We start from the raw sequence: 17,747 nt of genomic DNA on the forward strand, positions 1-17,747 counted from the left end.
GACAGGGTTTTACCATGTTGGCCACGCTGGTCTTAAACTCCTGACCTCAAGTGATCCACCTGCCCCTGCCTCAAGACCCTATCTCTTAAAAAAAAAAAAAAAAAAAAAAAGCTGACATTTTTGACCTCCTCCCATGAATCACAAATGTTCTCACTGGCATCTAGAATGATGAAATTTTCCAGAAAGTTTTCAATTTACTTTGCCCCGATTCATCAGAATAATCACTATCTATGGCAGCATAGTCTTATGAAATTTCTTTCTTTTCTTTTCCTTAATTGATTAATTTATTTTTATTTTTTGAGATGGAGTCTCCCTCCATTGCCCAGGCTGGAGTGCAGTGGTGCCATCTTGGCTCACTGCAAGCTCTGCCTCCTGGGTTCATGCCATTCTCTTGCCTCAGCCTCCAGAGTAGCTGGGACTACAGGCGCCCACCACCATGTCCAGCTAATTTTCTGTATTTTTAGTAGAGATGGGGTTTCCCTGTGTTAGCCAGGATGGTCTCGATCTCCAGACCTCATGATCTGCCTGCCTCGGCCTCCCAAAGTGCTGGGATTACAGGCGTGAGCCACTGCGCCCGGCCTCTCTCTCTCTCTTTTTTGAGATGGAGTCTCATTCTGTTTACCAGGCTGGAGTACAGTGGCACGATCTTGGCTCAGTGACACCTCTGCCTCCCAGGTTCAAGCGATTTTCTTGCCTCAGCATCCTGAGTAACTGGGATTATAGGCATGTGCCACCATGCCCAGCTACTTTTGTATTTTTGGTAGAGATGAGGTTTCACCATGTTGGCCAGGATGGTCTCAAACTCCTGACCTCAAGTGATCCACCCACCTTGGCTTCCCAAAGTGTTGAGATTACAGGCATGAGCCACCACTCCTGGCCGAAATAGATTTCTTTAATAATAAGACTGGAAAGTCAAAATTCGGCTGGGCACAGTGGCTCACGCCTGTAATTCTCCTTTGGGAGGCCGAGGCAGGTGGATCACCTGACGTCAGGAGTTCGAGACCAACCTGGCCAATATAGCAGAACCCCGTCTCTACTAAAAATACAAAAACTAGTCGGGCATGGTGGTGTGCACCCGTAATCCCAGCTACTCAGCAGGCTGAGGCAGGAGAGTCATTTGAACCCGAGGAACTCCAGCCTCGGCAGAAGAGCGAGACTCCGTCTTCAAAAAAAAAAAAAAAAAGAAAGTCAAAAATCTTCATTGATCCATGGGCTACAGAGTGGACGTTGTGTTAGCAGGCATGAAAGCAGTATCAATCTCCTGGTACATAGCTGTCAGAGCTCTTGATTGACCAAGTGAATGGTTAATGAACAATAATATTTTGAAAGTAATCTTTTTTTCTGAGCAATAGGTCTCTACAGTAGGCTTAAAATACTCTGTAAACATGCCATAGAGATGTACTGTCATCCAGGCTTTGTTGTTTCATTAATACAGCACAGACAGAATAGATTAGCGTACTTTCTTTCTTTCTTTTTTTTTTTTTGAGATGGAGTTTCACTCCTGTTGCTCAGCTGGAGTGCAATGGTGCGATCTTTGCTCACTGCCACCTCCGTCTCCCAGGTTCAGGTGATTCTCATGCCTCAGCCTCCCGAGTATCTGGGATTATAGGCATGCACCACCACGCCTGGCTAAATTTGTATTTCTAGTAGAGATGGGGTTTCTCTATGTTGGTCAAGCTAGTCTCGAACTCCCGACCTCAGGTGATCTGCCTGCCTCAGCTTCCCAAAGTGCTGGGATTACAGGTGTAAGCCACTGCACCTGACCAGATTAGCCTAATTTTTCAGGGTGCTAGGATTTTTGGAATGGTAAATAAGGATTGGCTTTAACTTAAATTACCAGCTGCATTGGTCCCTAACAAGAATCAGCCTGTTCTTGTAATCTCTGAAGCCAGGCATTCACTTCACCTCTGTAGGGATCATCTTCTGATAGAAGGCTGTTTTCTGTACATTGGAAATCTGTTGTTTAGCATAGTCATCTTCATCAATGATCTTAGCTATATCTTCTGTATAACTTGTTGCAGCTTCTATATCAGCACTTGTTGGTTTACTTTGCACTTGAATGTTACAAAGAAGCCTTCTTTCTTTAAAACTCATGAACCAATCTCTGCTAGCTTCCAACTTTTCTTCTGCAGCTTTTTCACCTCTCTCAGCCTTCGCAGAATTTAAGAGAGTTTGGGTCTTACTCTGAATTAAGCTTTGGCCTAATTCAGGGAGTGCTGCTGGTTTGATCTTCTACCCAGACATTGCAACTTTCTTCATATCACTAATGAGACTGTTTCACGTTCTTATAATTTGTGTGTTCACTGGAGTCTCACCCTGTCACCAAGGCTAGACTCAAACTCCTTGCCTTCCATTTTAGCCTCCCAAAGTGCTGGCATTCTCCTGCCTCAGCGTACCAAAGTGCTGGGATTACTGGCTTGAGCCACCACACCTGGCCTAATTTCCTTCAAGAACTTTTCCTTTGCATTTTAACACCTTGGCTACCATTTGGCGCAAGAGGCCTAACTTTCAGCCTGTCTTGGATTTTCACATGCCTTCCTCACTAAGCTTAATCATTTCTAGCTTTTGATTTAAAGTGGGAGAAGTGTGTCTTCCTTTCACTTTAACACTTAGAATTAGAAGTCATTGTAATTTGGGGGACACATTCAAACCATAGCAAATGTGAAACTGCTTAGTATAGTGCTTGGCACATATTATATGTTTAATAATGTTATTTGGCTAAGAATGGTGGTTCACACCTATAATCCCAGCACTTTGGGAGGCCAAGGTGGGCGGATCACTTGAGATCAGCCTAGGCAACATAATGAAACCCCGTCTCTGAAAATAAAAAATATATAAATTTAAAAAACAAACACAAAATAATATCTGGATTTAAATATTGTATATTAACCTATGTATCTTAATACTTTTAATACAAGCCCATGCCTACCTCATTACATTTATTCCCAAACATTTTGTGTTTTCTATTGCTAATGTAAGAATGAGAAGGAAGATTTATTGCGAGATCAGAGAAAGCAAGGCTGGAAAGGCGGGTAGGGAGATTAGAGTCCTTGATTGATAGCAGAAAATTTGGGTTTTATCCGGGCAGCAATTGAGGAGCCACCAAAAGAAATAATGAGTATAGTAACATAATTAGATTTATGCTTTAGAAGGATTATTTCCGTTTTAGCATATAGAAGGAGCATAGGACCAGAGCCACTGAGAGCAACAATTATGGCAAGGCCTTTCAGTTCTAGGAATTGATATCAAGGCAGCATGATAATCAGGAACCTGGGGGGGCCGGGCGCCGTGGCTCAGGCCTGTAATCCCAACACTTTGGGAGGTGGAGGCGAGCGGATCACGAGGTCAGGAGATCGAGACCACGGTGAAACCCCGTCTCTACTAAAAATACAAAAAATTAGCCAGGCGCGGTGGCGGGCGCCTGTAGTCCCAGTTACGCGGGAGGGTGAGGCAGGAGAATGGCGTGAACCCGGGAGGCGGAGCTTGCAGTGAGCCGAGATCGCGCCACTGCACTCCAGCCTGGGGACAGAGCGAGACTCCGTCTCCAAAAAAAAAAAAAAAAAAAAAAAAAAAAGAACCTTGGGGGGGGGGGGGGGGGTGGGAGGCAGCGAGAGGGACAGCGTTAGGAAAAATACCTATGTAGATGACGGGTTGATGGGTGCAGCAAACTACCATGGCACATGTATAGCTATGTAACAAACCTGCACGTTCTGCACATGTATCCCAGAACTTAAAGTATAATTAAAAAAAAAATCAAACCCTAGTGTTTAAACCTACTAGGGGAGATTACAGAACGGTCAAAAGAGTGTGGCTTATGTGGTGCTTTGAAACTCTGAAGCTCACATATGTACAATCAGTTTATTACACTTCCCTAGTTTTATAAAGATACACGTGTTCTTAGGCGTGCTTTTGATTTTGTTCTATTTTTTTGATCCTCTCTTCTTATATATGCCAGTTTCAAAATGCCCTAGATGTTAATGGTCAACTTCTAAAAATGTCGAGAATTTGCATGGAAGGGGAAGGTGAGCGACTTGCATTGGGCCACAAGGAAGATCCTGATTACAAGTGTCTCAATAGGAAGCAATAAGGAAACAGACAAATGAAGTTGCTTAGTACTAAATAGGCACAGAAAGAAGACATGAGGTTTAGAGAAAAAGTAGGAATCCTGCATGCAGGAAGTGAGAACTTGAGAGGGAAAGACGTAAAAAAAAATTTTTAGGGCTTTTCTTGCCTGGGTGTCCAGGAGATTAGAAGTTTTATAAACTGGTAGAAGAGTAGTTTAGAGGATTCCCAGGAGAAGCTAGAAAGATAATTAAAATTTAGTTATATTAAATTAAGTATTGCCAGAAATTAGAGCGGCACTGTTCAAACAGGAGTTAAAAATTCAAAACTAGAGCTCAGGAGAGGTCAGAGATGGATATAAAAAGTTGAATATTGGGGATATGGGGTTCATACTTGCAGGAATGGATGACATCACTGAGGATGCTTACCTGGTACAAATGATGGGACGGTTGAGGGCAGAAACTGAGAAAATACCACTTTGAGGGGCAGGAAGGAAAGAACGGTTTCCTGAGCAGCAGCAGAAAGTTCAGAGAGTTGGAGAAACTATGGAGTATAGTCTCACCTATGCTGGAGAGGCATCTGAGGCAAAGTCAAGGGGTCTGAGATTTGGCAATGATGTCACTACTGACTTTGGAAGTTCTTGGTAGAGTGGTGGGAATGAATGAATCTAATCGTATCTCAATAGGATTGGTAGAAAGAAGGTAGAATGAAGTGATGTTGAGGCGAAAAGATACGCTGGTAGGAGAACAATCTCTTTATATAGCTTTTCTCAAGTAGGAGTAGCATGTTAAGCAAACAAAGGACAACAGAGAACTGACCTTATATCTACTGGAAAAACAGAAAATCTCCACACATTTTGAAATGGTCTGATTTATTGTGTAATTATTATATTTTTTTCTGCTTAAAACTCTTCATTAGCTTCATTGCTTGATAAACTCCTAAGTATGATGTAGAAATTCCTCTGTGATCTGGGTTCTGCATATTTCTCTAGTCTCATCGCTCACACCTCCTTTGCACACACAGCTTTTTCCAGCTTTTCAAATGTCTCGTCCTGGTTCTTGTGCTCCTGTTTGCAGCTTCTGGGTCTTCCTTCTAGTTCCCTGTTAGCTTCTTAAATCTTTAACTGTCTTCTCAGACTAAACTCAAAGTTCTTTTCTATGAATAATTTTTGGGTGCTCAGGGTTGACATCAACATTCCCCTGTATTTCTATCACCTAGCTCCATGTTGGGTACACAGTCTGTATTCTATAAATGCTGAGTGAGCAAATAAATGAAAATGCAAGTCTTCACATCACATCCATTTTTCATTTCAAAAACATACAATATAGTACACAGCATTTATTCTTGCCATACAATATTCATTTTGTGATTTTGTTAAAACACAAATAATTTTTTTTTTTTGAGATGGAGTCTCGCCCAGTCACCCAGGCCGGAGTGCAGTGGCGCCATCTCGGCATCACTACAAGCTCCGCCTCCCGGGTTATGCATTCCCCTGCCATCAGCCTCCCGAGTAGCCTGGACACAGGCGCCCGCCACCACACCTGTCTAATTTTTGTATTCTTTAGTAGAGACGGGTTCACCGTGTTAGCAGGATGGTCCTCAGTCCTGACCTCGTTGATCCGCCCACCTCGAGTCCTCCCAAAGTGGCTGGAATTACAGGCGTGAGCATCCGCCCGGACACACAAATAAGAATTTTTTTTTTTTTTTTTTTTGAGACGGAGCTCGTCTTCCGCCCGGCTGAGTGGCAGTGCCGGATCCAGCCACTGCAAGCTCCGCCTCCCGGTTTACGCCATTCTCTCGCCTCAGCCTCCCGAGTAGCTGGGACTACGGCGTCCCATCTCGCCCGGCAATTTTTTGTATTTTTTTTAGTAAGACGGGGTTCACCGGTAGCCAGGATGGTCCCTCGTCTCCTGACTCTTGATCCGCCCGTCTCGGCCTCCCAAAGTGCTGGATTACAGGCTTGAAGCCACCGCGCGGCCACAATAAAATTTTTAAGTAGCTCCAGCTACTCAGGAGCTGAGGCAGGAGATGGCTTGAGCCTGGGAGGTCGAGGCTGCGTGAGGCGTGATTGTGCCACTGTACTCCAGCCTGGGCAACAGTGCACAACCCTGTTTCAAAAAAAAAAAAAAAAAAAAAAAAAAAAAGAAAATTTAAAAATATTATTTAAAGCTTGTAACATAAAAGTTCTAATCTCATTAGTCTGTTGTAATTTTCCATTTCATTTCTAAACGTTAGAGCGGGGCTATTTTTTCCCTTTATTTCCTTTGGAGCAATTATCCTCTTTATGACTCTAGTAAAAAGAATCAGGGACAGGCCTCCGGTTTAGATCTAAATGACTAAAATCAAACCAATTAAGGTTTCAGTGCTGCAAGAATCAAGGAGGTTTTAATCTCAATTTGTGTTTGCATTTATGACCGTTGGCTCTCCCAAGGGAGAGAGGAGAAACGATGGCCCCTACACCTGGTTTCAGGTTGATTACAATAAACAAGAAACCAGTTTAGTATACAAGGCTCGTTTTGCATTAAACACACTTTTGTGCAGAGGAGGTGGTGGTGGTGAAGATAAAATCTTTAATCAAATCCCGCCAATTTGCATTGTTCTCTGGGGGAACAGGCTTTCAAAAGTTAAGGAACAAAAGAGGATTTGGTTTTCCAATCTCCCTTAGGCGGCAGCAGATAATGAAGCAGCCACCGGGAGAAACCAAAGTATAAATTATCAATAAGAGGACGGTGCGTGCGTGCGTACGTGTGTGTGTGTGTGAGAGAGAGAGAGAGAAAGCGAGAGAAGCGAGGAAAGAGATAGGGAACACACATGCTAAGGCTCCGAGGCGTTTTCCACGATGTGCCTGGTTATGTAATGTTGATAATGAAACGCGCTGCAACAGTATCAATGCATTCTTCCGACCCTGCACACCACCCCAAGCTGGGATACAATGGGGCCGGGAGGAGGGGACACGAAGCCCTGTGCAGGCAGACAGCTGTCCAGACACAGGTAAACCAGGCAGCTGGGCAGAACCTGAGCCCAGAGAATTTCTGCTCAGGCCCCGGGACCAGCCCACCGTTGCTGTGGCTCTAAAGATGGGCAGAAGAACCAGTTTCAAAAAGCAGGATCTGAGATCCGATCTCTTAGGTTTTTATTCAGCAGGCAGGGAAAAGGGGTTAGAAGCGGGAAATCTGCATTTCCACTCGGCTCTGGCGACTGAGACAGGAAAGCGTGCACCTCACGCTGAAAAGCCACAGCAGCGCGTGGGCAGTGCGCACCCTCGCGCGGGGACGCGGAGTTCCTGGTGCGGGAGCGCGTGCGGTCGCGAGCCCGCCGCTCCCCAGCAACGGCGCATGCGCCCGTTCGTCCCTCAGCGAAGGCGCGCTGCTTGGCGGGCCGGCTCTTCCAATCCGAGCCAGCGTTCTCGGAGTACGTATCCTGGAGCTGCGGGCTGAGGGCTGCGGGAGGCGGGAGGAAGAAGTGGGGTCAGGCTTGAGTTGGGTTGACCTGTGAAAGTCTATGAAGGTCTGCGAGAGAAGCCGAGTGTTTTCAGCTCCGGAAGTGGCAGTTGTAAACTTCACTTCCCGGGGGCTCGTCCCCTCTTGTACCCCTTTGCTCTTTGTCCCCCTCTTCCCGGGTCCTAGAGTCCGTCGTTTTCCTACAGTTTTTGCTCTTATCCCCGTGGGCTGCCTGAGCCTCCTTCTACCCTTGAGACTTCGAGCGGCTCTTGGGGTCTTGGGTGTGCAGCATGGATCACGCGAGACCCTTGAGGTAACCGCACGGTGTGGGGGCTTCGAGGCGGACGACCTGGGAGGGAGGTGTTGAGAGGGTTGTAGGGGCCCCTGAGTGAGTTTGGGGCGGCCCTAGGACTTTTGGCGTCGCCTTTGGGGCACGCCTCCAGCTCCTTGGGCTGGGTCTCCCCGCCCACCTGGGGGAAGATCTCCGTGGAGCATCCTAGCCAGAGACCGCTGCCGCTGTACCAGAGCGCCGGATAGGGACCAGAGGGGAGGCAGAGGACCGAGACTTGGAGCTTCTTAGGTTTACTGCTGCGGTGCGCTTTCCCTCCCGAGAATCAGTAATCCCCTCGAGGATAGGTACCACGTCTTTCTGTCCCCTCTCCCCTTTTTAAATGCCGGCCACACACTAGACACTCTACAAATGTTTGATAGACGAGAATGAGTTGTGCTAGACTGTCACCTGCAGCTTCTGCCTATCCTCCAAGTCTCAGAGTTTGAGAGACTTGGAATCTGAGTCGGCTGTGCGTTTTCCCGAAGCTGTAAATTTTCTGCAGAAATGGAGCTTTTTGAATTTTTTTATTCCATTGTGATATTCATCCTAGGAAAATACATATTTCATGTATACATTTTATGTAAATAAGATAAATACGTCTTTATTTTATTAGAAAGAGTTGGTGTCCAGCTCTTTTGAATACATGACATACCGATGTTTTATGGTTTTCATAATATTGGAGAAAAGAACATACGCTTTTGTCATTTGTTTTGTTTAACAGCTAGTGCCTACTCTCAACAAAACAATGGTAGAGCAGAAGATGAACATGGTTTTTCATAAAATGCAGAGGAAACAAAGGCAGTGCAGCCTGCTAAGAGGAAAGATGAAGGGCACAGTCTTAGTTTGTAGCGTTCTGTGTTAGTCTTGGCTCAGCCATTTATGAGCTGCGTCCCCGCAGGCAAATCACCTAACCTTCCTAGGCATTAGGTTCCTTATCTGTCAGATAAGGAGGATGGACTTAGTCTCTAAAGTCTCATCTGGTTCTCAAACGTTTTGGTTGTCTCAGTCCCTTGGTCTTGGTCTTGTTTTGATGTTAAGAACCAAACTTTCCCTTTAAAGGTTCATTATGTAACTATACTGAGAAACACTTCCAACACAGGTGTGGTTACTAATGAAGACAGCACTGCATAGTGAAACAGGATGGACTTAGCCAGATGTGGATTTGAATTCTCATTCTCTGGCTGAATTTTTTTTTTTTTTTTTTTGAGACGGAGTCTCGCTCTGTCCCCCAGGCTGGAGTGCAGTGGCGGGATCGGGGCTCACTGCAAGCTCCGCCTCCCGGGTTCACGCCATGCTCCTGCCTCAGTCTCCCGAGTAGCTGGGACTACAGGCGCCTGCCACCATGCCCGGCTAATTTTTTGTATTTTTAGTAGAGACGGGGTTTCACCGTGTTAGCCAGGAGGGTCTCGATCTGACCTCGTGATCCGCCCGTCTCGGCCTCCCAAAGTGCTGGGATTACAGGCGTGAGCCACCGTGCCCGGTCTCAGGCTGAATATTTTTACACAAATTACTCAACATCTCCAAGCCTCAGTTTTCTTATCTGTGAAATGTGCATAATAATCTTATAGAGGTGAAGGGATTAAATGTAATAAGGAATGCTGATCTCAGTATCTGGCATATAGTAAGTGGCTCAGTAATAGGAGTTTCTATCTTTTCATCCACCCATCCCTCATTTTTCCTCTGATCTGAGCAGACACACTAAAAGATGAGTACATTTGGGATGACCAACTGACGGGCTCAGATGTGAGGTAGAAAAATTTTTTACCAGTAGTGGCTATGAAATCTCAAGTAGATTCGCCTTTCTGGCTAGCACCTCCTCTCAGGATGTCCGGATCACTGATCCCTTGGCCTCAATTACCCTTTAATCTATTTTAAAAAATGCTTCTCGTTGATGAATGATATACATAATATCCCATCATCTATTTTAGTAGGAATGATGAGATTAGTTCAATTCCACTATCAAGAAAAGATTATTAATACATTAACATAAAAAGCTAATTTGAACCTTGCCTTTCTTTATCTATCACTGCTACAGGATGGCCTGGTTTTGGTCCAGACCTGTGAAGGTGCTATTTGGATTGAGAATCGACTGAAGGTCTGAGTAATCTTTTGTTGAGAAGACCATGGCTTGTCAGTTTGGATATGGGGAAAAATGATATTTTTAAGAAATCTCTAGCAAAGAGCAGAAATGCTTCCCTGACAAGTGAGGTCTTACATGCTTCCCTGGATGGGATGAAGTATGTCTTGAGGGCCAATAGCAAGGCACACAGCAGAGCTCTGTAGTCAGCTAACTTGGGTATAAATCCTGACCCTGTCACTAGAGATGTGAGAGATGTGACTTTGGGCAAGTGATTGAATATCTGTAAGCCCTGGTTTCCTCATGTATAAAGTATGGATATTAGCATTATGTTCCCCTTGGGGTTGGTGTAAAGTGAAATGAAATAATATATAGAAAGTTTTTAGTACAATGCCTGGAGAAGGGACTTTTGTGACAGTTGGAATGATGACAGCAGGGAATGACTTTGTGTCATACAGTTTGTTCACAAATAATGATCAATTGAATATTTTCAAATGGAAAGTAATATTTATAGTTAAATATTGAAGAAGAGAAAGGCTGATTTTGATTGCATGTCATAAGGAATTTTTAATTACTCACATAGTTTGGCCAAATTGTGTATTTTAACTTTGTGGAGTTTCACAGGGAAGTTTCAAGTAAAGTCAGAAATAAATATTCTTTAAGGGCACTGCAGTTCTTTAACTTAGCTTCATATTCCATTGACATTTTCATTACTGTACTGTAACTCCCTACTTGACTGTCCTCATCATTCCTTGCCTTTTCACCTGGTGGAAGAAGAGGGACGAGGTTTTACTGCACCTTCTCTGCCATGCTCAATTGCATGGGAATCCTATCATAGTTCAAATTGAGCCACTGACCATATCAACTTTGTTCCTTCATTGATTTAGTCTTCCTAGAACACACAGAGAGGTAAATCCTCGTTCTCTATGTTATCAGGAGCTGATATCAGCAAGGAAGATGAAGTAAATTAAAAAAAAAAAAGAAGACTTGATAAAAGACACACAGGCAGAGCTGGTGTGGAAACCCATTTTCCTGTCTTACCTGTCTGTTACTCAACTTTTTTTCACCTTAGGTTCAAGATGCTGCCTGCAGTTCTTTGCCATGTGGCCTCTTCCATAGGCATTTCACAGCATGACACTTTGCTTTTTTTTTTTTTTTTTGAGATGGAGCCTCACTCTGTAGCCCAGGCTGGAGTGCAGTGGCACAATCTCAGCTCATTGCAATCTCTGCCTCCTGGGTTCAAGCGATTCTCTTACCTCACCCTCCCGAGTAGCTGGGATTACAGGTGCTTGCCACCACACCTGGCTAATTTTCTTTATTTTTAGTAGAGACGGGGTTTCACCGTCTTAGCCAGGCTGGTCTTGAACTCCTGACCTCGTGATCCACCCACCTCGGTCTCCTTAAGTGCTGGGATTACAGGTGTGAGCCACTGTGCCCGGCCTGACACTTTGCTTCTTTAAGGCCAGCAGGAGATTGTCATTCAGTCTGCTAAGATAAAAGTCTTATATAATGTAATCATAGGAATGGCATCCCTTCATCTTTGCTGTATTCTACTGGTTATATATCAATGAGCTAGAAGTAGATGAAACTTGCTCCTGAGCTATGGAAGATGCTATCTCTCTAGAGGACCATTCAGATATGAAGATGTTAGATGCCAAAATAATGCACTGAAGTATGATGATTAACTTTATTGAAACAACTTTATTAAAAGTTTGATAACTTCTTCTTCCCACACTTCTCTGCCCATTATACAAAAACATGATTAGGACCCTAACTATCTGAAATTATTTTCCTAAGAGATAAATAGAGGTCTGTTCATGCCTGTTATGCCACCTGTGTGTGTGTGTGTGTGTGTGTATTTAAGCTTTTCAACAAAACAGGAATATTTCATGTACATGCTTTTGTGCTTTGGACATTACTCTTAAATACAGAAGGGTCCATTCCTTCTAGGTTCTAACTCTTACTTTCATTCTGAAGAAAGTTTCCCTGGGGTCTGACCTTTAGGAGCATGGTGATAAGGTGACAAGATTTTGGGACAGTATTTGAAGAGCTTGATAGAGACTCCTTGGTGCCCCCCACTTAATAGCTGAATGGGCAAGACAGTTGAGCCTCTCTGAATCAGATGAGTTTTCTTAAAAAGCAAGGATAATAACCCTCAGGTAAGGTAACTTACAGTTCAGCTTTATGTGTTATCAGTGGCCTTGTAGAAAGAACTTGGACTTTAGTGTCAGAGAGTTATGAGTTGGAATCTTGATTCGGTAAGTCTGTGACTTTTTCAGGTTACTACTTTTTTGTTTGTTTGTTTGTTTGTTTTTGAGACGGAGTTTCACTCTTGTTGCCCAGGCTGGAGTGCAATGGTGCCATCTTGGCTGACTGCAACCTCTGCCTCCCAGGTTCAAGTGATTCTCCCGCCTCAGCCTCCTGAGTAGCTGGGATTACAGGCATGTGCCACCACGCCCGGCTAATTTTGTATTTTTAGTAGAGATGGGTTTTCTCCATGTTGGTCAAGCTGGTTTAGAACTCCCAGCCTCAGGTGATCTGCCTGCCTCCGCCTCCCAAAGTGCTGAGATTACAGGCGTGAGCCACCGCACCGGGCTCAAGTTACTTTTAATCTCAGTCTTGATTTTCTTGGTAGAAAAATGGGATAATCCTTACGTTGCAGTGTTGTAAGGATCACAATTCTATGTATAAAATACCAAGTACAGTGCTTGATGCTGTAGTAGGTGCTCAGTAGATGAATGATGGTGGATTCATTTGTCTACCACAATTTCCCACCTGGTCTTTCCGGTCCCTAGAGAGATGGTATCTCTTCATTCCCACATCATCTTGGCCAAAATTCCGACCTCTGTCCTAGGTCAGACTGTTCAGTCAGCCACGTGAATCACTGTTGTAAAGATCTTTTGGATCTATATGTAGGAGCTGTTAGTTCTCAGCACTGAGATACAGTCTCTATCTCAGTCTGCTTCTTTGAGTTCCTTTTCTTTCGTTGATCTCCCTGAGGTCTAGATATCTGCATACACCTACAATTTCACTTATCAATTATTTATTACAGCTTTCCCCTAGACCAAATCACCCCAAGTATCACTCACTCCCTTCCTTTATCAGGGATCATTATATTTTTTCAGAGAGTTCTGTGTTTAGTAATATAAATGGGTGGTGGCTGGGCACTGAATATGTGCTGAATATATTACTGGATTTTAAATATATGAGATTGATATAGTTATTCCCTTTATATGCTTGAGGAAACAGGCCCAAAGAGTTTTAAGTAACTTGCCCAAAGGCCACATACTTGTAAGATATTTATTGGAGTCCTAATTCAGATCTTTCTGAGTCCAAAGCTTATGGTCCTCTTAGGATTCCGAACTTCCACTGGGGACACCAGGAGGCCCTTTTGGCATATTTGTATTTGTGTCTATTTGGGCTTAATTATTGTTATTTCTCTGTTTAAAATGTTTACCCAGAGACTCCTAACACTGTGATAAAGTAACTTACTTTGGCTCTGTATAATTTCGAATATCTCCTGTAGAAGAAGTTTCCAAAAGGTAGGCCAGAGTAAGTGACAGATACTCTTCACTTCCCTTCTTCCTCTTTGATTGCTTGGGAGAAGGACTTTGAAAGTTATCATGTGATCTTTTGGTTGGGAGTACCTTGGCATCTTTGATGTCTCATTTATGAAAAGGCTTTGGGGACCCAAAATGTCCCTGGACTTCACTTTCTTTCAACCTGAATTTTATGCCCTAGAGATAGGCACTGCATATTCTTTTTATGTTTTCAAGAATAATTTTTTACTATTTTGATAATTTGTTTTTCATTTGAGAAAATAATCTAATAGTTTCATCATTACCTCTTTCTTATAATAAGGAACACCTTTTTAACATTTTGTCATTGTTGTTTTCAATCCTTTTATTTTAAAATTGTTATTAGACAAAATATTTTTTAGAGATGGTTTCACTATGTTGCCCAGGCTGGCCTCGAACCCTGGGCTCAAGTAATCCTCTTGCCTCAGCCTCCCGAGTAGCTAGGACTACAGGTGCATACCATGATTCCGGCTTCCAATTCCTTTTTGAAAGAAATATAGTAAAACATTATAGCTTTTTGGAAAACCAGTATTCATGTGTGTTATACAATAATTTAAAAAATGCAAATAAACCAAAAAACAAGAAAAATCTCCAATACTGTCAGGACTCAAACTGCTATTGTATCATTTACTATTTTAACAGACCTTAGATCATCTAACCTGTAAGCCACAGACATCTTGGGCAATTTTAATCATCAAAAAAGAAATATGTCATTAAGAAACAGCGGGATATTTTGAAAGAGTTGGAAAACATCATGAATTTGAATACTTTAAGTAATGGCACTGGTGATACCCAAAGGTAAGCCTCTAGTCTCTTCTTTTAGTTGAAGAATGTTTTTAGTTGCAAGGATCAGGGAGAAGTCAGTGGTTTTTAGAACTAATTGTAAGAATTCTCATGGGATGGTAAGGGGAGTAGAAATTCTGTGGGACTGAAGGAGCATGAATGAAGCCTCGTAAGAATTGGAACTGAATCTAGAGACTTTATGGGGATTTTGTGCTCCTTTATTAATTTGGACCACAAAAGTCCATGTGTCTGAACTTCCTCCTGTTACTAGAGACTTGCTTGTTCTTTTCCACTACTCTAAATCTTTCCATTGTATTTTTTCTTATTTGCAATTCTGTTTTGTTTTCTTTAACCTCTATGGCTTTAATTCCTCTTTCTTCATTGGCCCAGCTCTAATTCATGGCTACTGTTTAAGCATTCATTTAGTCTTAGCTCCCGTGGCTGTTTCACTTCCTTACTTGGTATCTCTCAGTTTACCCTCCAAGAAGTAACACCTAATTGCTGTTGCTCATCTTATTTGTACCATTGATTTCTGCCTTTGGGTGTGGCGCCTACCTTTAGTTTGTTCACCTTTGGTGGTGGAGTCTATAATATAAAACTGGACCACATAGGGTAGTGCCACTCTCTCCTAAGTGTGCTTTACAAAGAAGTAAGTACTGAAATTAAAAGTAAATGTTTAGAAACTTTTATAGTCATGTAACAGAGTAATATTCTGTTTGCTGAATCTAAGAATAAAACATTTGGGGTTGTATTCTGTTTCTAAAATTTCTTTAAAAATAATGCATTAAATATATTTTACAAAATCATCATGGGGTAGGTTGAAGATAGTTCCTCCTCATATTTAGTTTGAGAAGGACTGATCTAGACTGCCTTTTCAGCAAGGACGTGTGGATGGGACAAGTACCAAAACTAACATGTAATTTACCCGTAAATTTGCTACACAAATGTTTTCCACTTAGCTTTTGAAGCTACTCACCCCCCAATTTTTTTTTTTTTTTTTTTTTTTTTTTTGAGACAGAGTCTTGCTCTGTCACCCAGGTTGGAGTGCAGTGGCGTGATCTTGGTTCACTGCAGCCTCCGCCTCCCAAGTTCAAGTGATTCTCCTGCCTCAGCCTCCTAAGTAGTTGGGATTACAGGTGCCTGCCACCACGCCTGGCTAATTTTAAATATGTATTTAAAAATTAGAATATTTCACCTTATTTAGTATCCTGCTTTTTCAATTTTGGGGAAACTTCTTGCCACATCAATATATCATAATTTTTAAATTTTTATGAAGTGGGGTCTTGTTATATTGCCCAGGCTGTCTGAAAACTCCTGGCCTTAGGCAGTCCTCCTGCATCAGCCTACCAAGTAACTGGAACTGTAGGCATGCACCATTGCCCCAGCTTGTCATAATTTTTAATGGCTAAATTACTTTTTATAATTCTAGAATCTGGATACAGTTATTTAAAATCTACTAATCTACTTTGTTTCTGTAGATTTGCCTTTTCTGAACAATTCATATAATTAGAATCACATAATATATGGTCTTTTGTGGCTTCTTTTACAGGGCATATTCCTGAGGTTTGTCAAGCTGTAGCATGTAGCAGCACTTCGTTTCTTTTTGTTGCTGATAGTATTCCATTGTGTGCGTATGCCACATTATGCCCATATACCAGTTGACAGACATTTGAGTTGTTTCCACTTTTTGGGTACTATGAATAATGCTGCTGTGCACATTTGCGTATGTCTTTGTGTTGACATATGTTTTTGTTTCCTTTGGGTAGATTCTTAGGAGCAGCAATGCTGTATCATATAGTAAATTTATGTTAAAATTTTTAAGAAACTGCCAAATTGTGTTCTTAAGTGGCTGAATCATTTTATATTATCACTAGCAATAATTGAGGGTTTCAGTTTCTCCATAGCCTGACCAATACTGGTTTTATCTGACTTTTCAATTTAGCCATTTTGGTAAGTGTGAAGTTGTATGTTATTGAGGTTATAATTTGAATTTTCCTGATGATTAATGATGTTGAACATCTTTGCATGTGCTTTTTGGTCATTCATATATCTTCATTGGTGAAATGTCTCTTCAGATCTTTTGTTCATTTTTAAATTGTGTTATTTATTTTCATGTTATTGAGCTTTAAGAGTTTTTGTATATTTGTAATGCAAGTCCTTTATCCGATATCTTATTTGCTGGCCTGGTGCAGTAACTCATGCCTGTAATCCCAGCACTTTGGGAGGCTGAGGTGGGTGGATTGCTTGAGCCCAGGAGTTTGAGACCAGCCTGGCCAACATGGCGAAACCCCATCTCTACAAAAAAATATGAAAATTAGCTGGGCGTGGTGGTGTGCCTGTGTGGTCCCAGCTACTCCAGAGGCTGAGGCGTGAGAATCATTTGTACCTGGGAGGTGGAGATTGCAGTGAGCTGAGATCCTGCCACTGTACTTGAGCCAGGGTGACAGAGCGAGACCTTGTCTCAACAACAACAACAAAAAAGATATATGATATGCAAACATTTTTCTCCTGTTTAGTGGCTTGACTTTTCATTTTCTTAATAACATCTATGGAAATGCACAAAGTTTTTAACTTTGATGAAGTTCAGTTTATCAGTTCTTTTCCTGTAGGAGCTGTGCTTTTGGTTTTGTATATAAGAAATCTCTGACTAACTTAAGGTCATGAAGATTTTTCTTCTATGTTTTCTTCTAGAAGTTTTATAATTTTAGCTCTTATATTTAGTGCTCTATTTTAAGTTACTTTTTGTGTATGGTATGAGGTAAGGGTCTCAATTTGTCTCTTTGCATGTGGATAGACAGTTGTTCCAGCAGCAGCATTGTTGGTAAGACTCACCTTTCCCTATTGAATTGCCTTGGTACTTCTGTTGAAAATTACTTAACCATGTGTAAGTACAGGTTTATTTCTAGAGTCTTAACTCTGATATATCGATCTACATGTCTGTTCTTTTTTGTTTTTGAGGCGGAGTCTCACTTTGTGTCAAGGCTGGAGTGCAGTGGCGTGATCTCACTGCAACCTCTGCCCCCCAGGTTCAAGTGGTTCTCCTGCCTCAGTCTCCCGAGTAGCTGGGATTACAGGTGCCTGCCACTGCGCCCAGCTAATTTTTGTATTTTTAGTAGAGATGGGGTTTCGCCATCTTGGGCAGGCTGGTCTTGAACTCCTGACCTCATGACCCACCGGCCTTGGCCTCCCACGGTGCTGGGATTACAGGCGTACATGTCTGTTCTTAATCCAAAACCACATTGTCTTGATTACTGTAGCTTTATAGTAAGTTTTGAAATTAGGAAGCAAACGTTTTCCCATTTGTTCTTCTTCAAGATTGTTTTGGCTATTTTGAATTCTTTGTCTTTCCAAATTTTAGGATTAGCTTTTCAGTTTCTGCCAAAATGTCTGTTGGGGTTTTAATAGGGATTATATCGAATATGTAGAGTAATTTGGGGAGAATTGCCATTTTAATAATTTTTTTTTTTTTTTTTTTG

General features: G+C 42.3%; 1 protein-coding gene across 4 annotated transcripts in view; it reads left to right on the forward strand.

Moving 5' to 3' along the window:
• Window positions 1-7,386: 7,386 nt before the first annotated feature.
• Window positions 7,387-17,747, forward strand: part of CCDC171 (coiled-coil domain containing 171) — a 399,071-nt gene continuing 388,710 nt past the window's right edge. For 3 of the 4 annotated variants that reach the window (XR_001889029.1, XM_017891142.1, XM_017891322.1), the window contains exons 1-2: window positions 7,387-7,473; window positions 14,131-14,286. Coding sequence is in view for 3 of the 4 variants with exons in the window: in XM_017891142.1 (XP_017746631.1) it covers window positions 14,243-14,286 (44 nt within the window). In the remaining variant the exon portion in view is untranslated. Of the gene's footprint in view, window positions 7,474-7,508; window positions 7,816-14,130; window positions 14,287-17,747 lie in introns of those variants that run through there. The other variant, XM_017891217.1, reaches the window with a different exon arrangement.

This window comes from Rhinopithecus bieti, unplaced genomic scaffold (assembly GCF_001698545.2).
Source record: "Rhinopithecus bieti isolate Rb0 unplaced genomic scaffold, ASM169854v2 scaffold_71, whole genome shotgun sequence".
NCBI lineage: Eukaryota > Metazoa > Chordata > Mammalia > Primates > Cercopithecidae > Rhinopithecus > Rhinopithecus bieti.